Source organism: Lynx rufus, unplaced genomic scaffold (genome assembly GCF_022079265.1).
Source record: "Lynx rufus isolate CCGP_SWC_20201006 ecotype Redwood Valley unplaced genomic scaffold, mLynRuf1.p SCAF_39, whole genome shotgun sequence".
Taxonomy (NCBI): domain Eukaryota; kingdom Metazoa; phylum Chordata; class Mammalia; order Carnivora; family Felidae; genus Lynx; species Lynx rufus.
The window spans coordinates 204,546-211,899 of NW_025814855.1; the positions used below are offsets into that span (position 1 = coordinate 204,546).

The 7,354-nt window shown below is 47.1% G+C and overlaps 1 protein-coding gene across 1 annotated transcript; it reads left to right on the forward strand.

Moving 5' to 3' along the window:
* The first annotated feature begins 284 nt into the window (after positions 1-284).
* On the forward strand, positions 285-6,563 carry LOC124522773 (zinc finger protein 132-like). The gene is made up of 3 exons (XM_047094378.1): positions 285-933; positions 2,567-2,735; positions 4,099-6,563. Exons 1-3 carry the CDS (start codon positions 637-639, stop codon positions 6,027-6,029), a joined length of 2,397 nt encoding a protein of 798 aa, XP_046950334.1. The 5' UTR covers positions 285-636; the 3' UTR covers positions 6,030-6,563.
* Positions 6,564-7,354: the final 791 nt, after the last annotated feature.

Here is a 7,354-nt window from a genome sequence, read left to right on the forward strand (position 1 = left end):
AGGTAATCTACTCCGCCTTAGCCCCACGGTCCCCGGAGACAGCTCCCAGGTCCTTGGGCGCATTTTATACGGGGGAAGACTTACTAAAACCCTGAGTGCGACCGTCAGCACGCGGTCACCCCGGGCAGTGGGGGCGTAGGGTTTTGGATGACCCCGCAGTGCTTGTCACTGTCGCTGCCTTGCACGGCCCCGCCCACTCCACAGACTCTGACCAGGCCAGCAACCTCGCTGATGGACCCCGGGCAGGTGAGTGGAGGGTGCCCCAGTTCTTCGCCCGCTGGTATCCCTGCCCTCCCGATCCTGGAGCCCCTGTACAAGAGAATGATGGTGTCCTGGACTCTTCACCTACACTTGAGTCTGGAGCCCAGCCAGGGTCACTCTTCCTAGCATCCTGAATCCAGGCTGGACGTTATATGGATGGGTTCACTGTAAGTTAGCAACCTCCTCAGGAGCTGCCCTGGTGTAATCTGAAACCGACCCCAGAGGTGGAGGGTAGGGAGAGAGTGAAGAAAGAGGCACGTCACTCCAGACTGGTTGGTGCAGGTTTAATAAGCAAGGACAGGTACATAGGAAGCTTGCCTTGGGCAGCCACAAGAGTAGATCTCCACACCAGGCCAACAAATCTTAAAAGTTTATATGGAGACTTTAACTTGGTTCAGTCAAGTATACCATCCAGATGGTGTCAGTGTCAGATCACAATCTCAAGGCTATATCCCTGGGGGAATTTCTGGGAGTGGGGAAGAATACACATTCCAAGGACAGGAGATGATGACAAGCCTCCCATTGCCCAGGTCCAGGTCATGGGTCAACTGGCAGTCACATCCTCTTGATGACTTCCCCCCCCCCCCAACGTTCATATTTCTGGAATCCTATGGGATAAGGTCTGGAAGGGTATCCCAAGCACAGGGACCAGCATGTGCAAATTTCTTGAAGGTGAGTATAAGGTGGAAGTGTTCAAGGAACTGCAGGTCTGCATTTCATGTGGTGAACATAGAAAGCATGGGGACAGGTATCGGCCTGGAATGGCAGGCTGAGGAGCTGGGTCTCTATTCTGAGCATGGTGAATCCCGGAAAGTTTAGAGCAGAGGAAGGAGGTGATCTGATTCGGATCTTAATAGGCTCCCTCTGGATGGCCAGGAGAGAACAGAGTTCTCTCTGGAGGTGAAGTTGGAGGCAGGAAGACCACTGAGTCTTCCATTGAGTGGCTGCAACAGTTCAAGTGTGTGCTTTGGTGGCTGGACCAAAGGTAGAAGTAGGAGAAATTGTTGGCTCCTGAATCTCCCTTTTAAGTAGGGTGGACTAGATTTCCTGCTGTGAGGCAGTGAGATATCAAGGTTGACCCAGACAGGTTTGTCAGGTGTGGAAGTTGGCGTGAGGAGTAGATTTCAGAGGGAAGATGAAGAGCTAGGTTTTAGCCGTATTGTATTTGAGGTGTCCTGTAGACTGCCAAATGGAAGTGCCAAGTATGCTTTATGCCAGGTCCAGGCTGGAGACATCCAAGGGAGACTTGTGTGTCGACATTATGTGTGGCTGGGGGTTGACCAAAATGGTGACCAAGCCTCTACCTAGAGACTAGACCTGGGATGAAAAAAATGAAGCATGAAAGTAACAGAGGTAGGATGACAGTGGGGTCTGAGATGAGACTGGTTTACCTCTCTACAGCTCACCAGGTTTTTGTGGCCATCCTCCTTGGGGTCTGGGGTTTTTTTCAGGGTGGAGGAGTAATCAGGGGCAGAAAGGATCAGTCTAAACTAAGAGTCCCCAAGCCTAGGGTCTGGGATTTGTCTATCTGTGAAAACAGCTATGACTGCTGAAGGGAAAGCATGTAGAGGGTGGAGGTGGAAGAGAGCAGGGGTGTTTAAGATCTATTCATGGTTCTGGGGAGCTGAAGGCTGAAGCAACAAGGCAAAGTGGGGAGGCATTAACCAGAAGTGATGATTGTTTCTGTCAGTGGCGATTTTTGGAGATGTGGGGCAAGCCAGGCTTAGTATTGAATCCTGGTTGCCCATTTTATGTTGGGTATGCCATGTGCACAGTGGGATATAGGAACTAGGGATATGCCTGTGGTGTGAACAGGAAGGGAGGGTGGGGGCTGGGGAGTGGGTGTCCAAAGAGTGGCATGTACAAGGTAAGGGAATGTGAACCAATGGGCCCAGGGCCCTGGCACTAGAGGCTTAAGGAAGGAAAGAGAGTCCAAATTTTCTTATACTTGGGAGGTGTGATCTGGGGGACACAAAGGAGCTTGTTTAGTGTGAAGAGTGGGTTCCTGGCTAGCACAGAGCACAGACAGCATCTGTATCAGCTTTTTGTTCCTCTAGATTGGATTGGATTGGCCTGGCTACAGTAACTAGTGAGACTACAAGGATAAAGGGATATCTGTGGTGACAGGGCCTCTTATCTCCTCTGAGGTGGGGGCCTGAGGAGGAGGAGGAGCTGTGGGTGGGTGAGGGAAGGATGGACTGAGGGAGTCACAAGAAGAGAAGATGCCAGTGGTAGATGTAGCAGAACTCTGAGTCATAGGTCAAGGAACTGGATGTGTCCATTTGACTTTTTGTTTGCTTTTCAGCCCATCTGTTGGCCTTCTAGCTTAGCTGTTTCATCATTGCAAAGCCCAGTGACCTTTGAAGATGTGGCTGTGTACTTTTCCAAGGAGGAGTGGGGGCTTCTTGATGCAGGCCAGAGGGACCTGTACCACAATGTTATGCTGGAGAACTTTGAGCTCATGACCTCACTTGGTAAGGCCTTTCTGCCCTGCCCCAGCATGGTGACCAGCTTCTTCCCTTTTACCTTCTTCCCATAGAGAGTTTTCCGTTCATCCCAAAGTTGGACCATTGGCACTGGTTCTTCCCAGGTTTCCTGTTATAGATGCTGTGGATGCTAGGACTGGGCTGTGTGCATTCTCCTTGTATTTCTCTGAGCAGCCTCATAAATAGTCCTAATAGCTGTTGCCCAGGGGCCTTGTGGGAACAGAGGTTGGGGATCAGGGACATATGGTGTGCCTGATGGATCCCACTAAGCTAGACCAATTTCCGGCTCGGTGACCCACTATGGGGCCATGCCCAGAATCTGTCCCTTCCCCCATGGGACTTTTTTTTTTAAACTTTGTTGAGCTATACCATAAAATTCATACTTCAGAATGTATAATTCAGTGGTTTTTAGGTATTTGCAGAGTTGTATAAATATCACCATAATCTAACATTTTTATCACCTAAAGAGAAATTGTACCCATTAACAGTCATTCCCCATCTTCCCTCATCTCTTCTTCCTCAGCCTTAGGCAACTGCTAATATACTTTATGACTATATAGATTTGCTTATTTAAACATTTCATATAAATGGAGTCACACAGTATATGTTTCTCTGTGAATGGCTTTCAGTTAGTGTAATGTTTGTAAGGTTAATCCACGTTGTAGCATTTACCAGTACTTCATTCTTTTTTTATGGCCAAATAATATTCCATTGTGTAGATATACAATGGTTTGTTTATTCATTCATCAGTTGATGAGCATTTGTCTTGTTTCCACTTTTTGGCTGTTATGAAAAATGTTGCTATGAACATTCATGTACAAGTTTTTACGTAAGTATGTTTTCATTTCTCTTGGGTAGATACATAGTGGAATTGCCAAGGTGTTTTCCAAATTGGCGGCACCATTTTATATTCCCACTGCAGTGTATGAGTGTTCCAATTTTTCTACTTCCTTATCAACACTTGCTATTGTCTGTTTTCTTATAGATAGCCTAGTTGGTGTGAAATGGTATCTCACTGTAGTTTTGGTTTGCATTTCTCTAATAACTAATGATGTTGAGCAACTTTTCATGTGCTTGTTGGCCATTTGTTTATGTGTATGTATATATACATATCTCCTTTTAAGAAATGTCTATTCAAGTCCTTTGTCATTTCCTCTAGTAAGGCCTCCTTTATTCTGTAGCTTGGCTATTCCTGTCCTACACAGTGGGCCCTTCACTCTTCTTCTGGCCCCCTTGACCTGTCACCATCCCTTGGACCCATTGCTGTATATGTCCAGCCACACATTTCTAATGAAATCACCCTTTCCACCAAGTGGAGCACTCAGGTTACCAGAAATTTCTCTGCTTTTAGGTTGTTGGCATGGAGTGGAAGATGAGGGGGCCCATTCCAAGCAGAATGCTTCTATACAAGGGATGTTGCAGGTCAGGATCCCCACTGCAAATCCTTCCACGCAGAAGGCTGACACCTGTGATATGTGTGGCCCATTCTTGAAAGACATTTTGCACCTGGATGAACATCAAAGAACATATCCTGAGAGTACCCTCTATACATGTGGAGCATGTGGAAGAGAGTTTTGGTTCAGTGTGAACCTTCACCAGCACCAGGAGCAGCACAGTAGAGAAAAGCCCTTCAGATGGGACAAGGACAGGGACTCATTTGTGGAACGCTCTATAGTCCATCTGTCAGAGAAGCCTTTCACTTGTGGGGAAGATGGTGAGGATGCCTTGGACAGCCATGACCTCTTCCAGCATCCAGCCATTGAGAGCAGTGGGAAGCCATATAGAAGCATAGAGTGCAGGAAGGCCTTTTCACACAGTTCTAATCTTGAGCAGCTCTTAGAAGTCCATTCCACCCAGGAGCTCTTCAAGTGCAATGACTGTGGAAAAGTCTTTCAGAAGAGCTCCACCCTCCTCAACCACCTGAGAATTCATTCTGAAGAGACACTGTTTAGATGCCCAACAGTTGAAAATTCCTTAGAGGAGAAATCAACCCTTGTTAATCACCAAAAATGTCATAATGAAGAGACATGTCATGTATGTAAAGAGTGTGAGAAGACCTTCAGTCACCCTTCTAAACTGAGGAAGCACCAGAAATTTCACACTGGAGTAAAACATTATAAGTGCAATGATTGTGGGAAAACCTTCAGCCACAAACTCACACTTGTTCATCACCAGCGAATTCATACAGGAGAAAGACCTTATGAGTGCAGTGAATGTGGGAAAGCCTTTAATAACAGGTCACACCTCACTCGACATGAGAAAGTTCACACTGGAGAAAGGCCTTTTGAGTGCAGCAAATGTGGAAGAGCCTTCAGCCAAAGCTCTAATTTCCTTCGGCACCAGAAAGTTCACACCCAAGTAAGACCATATGAGTGCAATCAATGTGGTAAAGCCTTCAGCCGTAGCTCTGCTCTCATTCAACACTGGAGAGTTCACACTGGAGAAAGGCCTTATGAGTGCAGCGAGTGTGGAAGAGCATTTAATAATAACTCCAACCTTGCTCAGCACCAGAAAGTTCACACTGGAGAACGGCCTTTTGAGTGCAGTGAATGTGGAAGAGACTTCAGCCAGAGCTCCCACCTCCTTCGACATCAGAAAGTTCACACTGGAGAACGGCCTTTTGAGTGCAGTGAATGTGGAAAAGCCTTCAGCAATAGCTCCACTCTCATTCAGCACCAGAAAGTACATACCGGGCAAAGGCCTTATGAATGCAGTGAATGTAGAAAGGCCTTCAGTCGCAGCTCCAGCCTGATTCAGCACTGGAGAATTCACACCGGCGAAAGGCCTTATGAGTGCAGTGAATGTGGGAAAGCCTTTGCTCACAGTTCCAGTCTCATTGAGCACTGGAGAGTTCACACAAGAGAAAGGCCTTATGAGTGCGGTGAATGTGGGAAATTCTTTAGCCAGAACTCCATTCTCATTAAACATCAGAAAGTTCACACTGGAGAAAGGCCTTATCAGTGCAGCGAATGTGGGAAGTTCTTTAGCCGAAAGTCTAGCCTTATTTATCACTGGAGAGTTCACACTGGAGAAAGGCCTTATGAGTGCAGTGAGTGCGGGAGAGCCTTCAGCAATAATTCTCACCTGGTTCGTCACCAGAGAGTTCACACACGGGAAAGGCCCTATGAGTGCAGCCAATGTGGGAAAGCCTTTAGTGAACGATCCACACTTGTTCGACACCAGATAGTACACACCAGAGAAAGGACTTATGAGTGTGGCCACTGTGGAAAAATTTTTAGCCGTCTTTGCAATCTTGCTCAGCATAAAAGGATTCATACCTGAGTGGAGTCTTATGGAAATGGTCCTTCTGAGAAGATTTTCAGCCAAGTCAAACTTGGAGCAGAATACCCACAGAGAAGTTACCTACATGTACCACTAATTTGGAAAAGTCTTCAAAAGCTACCCTGGCCTTTCTCAGCAGCCCAGAGCTGAGCTCTCTCCCCTATGGAGCACAAATCCGTTTTGAACCTGCCTGGATCCAAATATTTGCAACAGTCATCTACATATGCATGGAAAAAACAGCTCCCTGTGCCTCCTTTCCACTTTCCTGGAGGAAAACAGACTTATCCTGGGCCCATTGGAATGGCTTCATTCCCACTGCCTCTGAGAGGGTTAGGAAATGAACTGACCCCAGGCTGGTTGAGGGGCCTTGAGGGATGTCCAGTTTGGGCTTCTCAGGAAGACGCACATTCCTCATGGATGTTGTCATGTCTGCATGTAATCCCAATGATGTGTCCACTGAGCCCACACATTACCCTTCCCTGGAACCATTTACCCTGGTCTTCTCTATCCAGCATGATAATAAAGACCTCATTGATCAACCCAGCTTAATCTTGGGGGTTGGGGTGGGGTAGGTTGAAAAAAGAAGCAGGTAGAGTGGGGGAAGGCTGATACAGGGCACCTGACAACATCTACCTCAGGGTATAAAAGGAACATAGGGAATTGCTCTATGATCTTTTGTGGCCCACTTCACATTGCATTTGAAGGACTGGGAAAAACTGAAGGGCTCATAAAGTAAACATAGTGGCCTGTGTTTCAGAGATACCTGAAGGCCCAGAGCTCACCCTGAAGAAGGAGGATGTTAGTCTGCAAAATTAGAATGGTCTGTTGGATTAGAGGGCAGGTCCCTAATTCACAGAGAGAACTCTGGGTTCCCCCATGTGAGGAGAAGCTGTCTTCTGGTTCCTAATAAGGGGATATGACCCTGGGAGGCCAGTAGAGGCCTAGTGAATACTGTATCCACCTAGTGGATAGAGAAACACTGGGTGTGAAGTAATAGGGAGTTGGGGAGACTAGGAAACTATAGGCCCATGCCATTGGGGATAAGGAGTAACCACAGTTCTCCATTAACTGTGGCTCTGCAGGTGAGGCAAGTATAACTTAATCTGAGACCCACAGGGGCCATTTGGGAAGCCATCATTAGTACAGAAACACTGGCTGTGGAGAAGAAGACTAGTAAACTAGGGGGAACTTGGCTGTTCTAAAGGTACATCAGAAAATTCCAGGTGACTGGCCAAGTGAGATAAGAGTGCAGAACTACTACTACTACTACCTCCTCCTCCTCTTCTTCTTCTTCTTCTTCTTCTTCTTCTTCTTCTTCTTCTTCC

Excerpts from the sequence above, each read along its gene's own strand:
- LOC124522773 (XM_047094378.1), top strand. The coding sequence starts at position 637 with ATGGAGACTTTAACTTGGTTCAGTCAAGTATACCATCCAGATGGTGTC. Across the intron at positions 934-2,566 it reads CATGTGCAAATTTCTTGAAG|CCCATCTGTTGGCCTTCTAG; the intron begins GTGAGTATAAGG and ends TTTGCTTTTCAG. Across the intron at positions 2,736-4,098 it reads TGAGCTCATGACCTCACTTG|GTTGTTGGCATGGAGTGGAA; the intron begins GTAAGGCCTTTC and ends CTCTGCTTTTAG.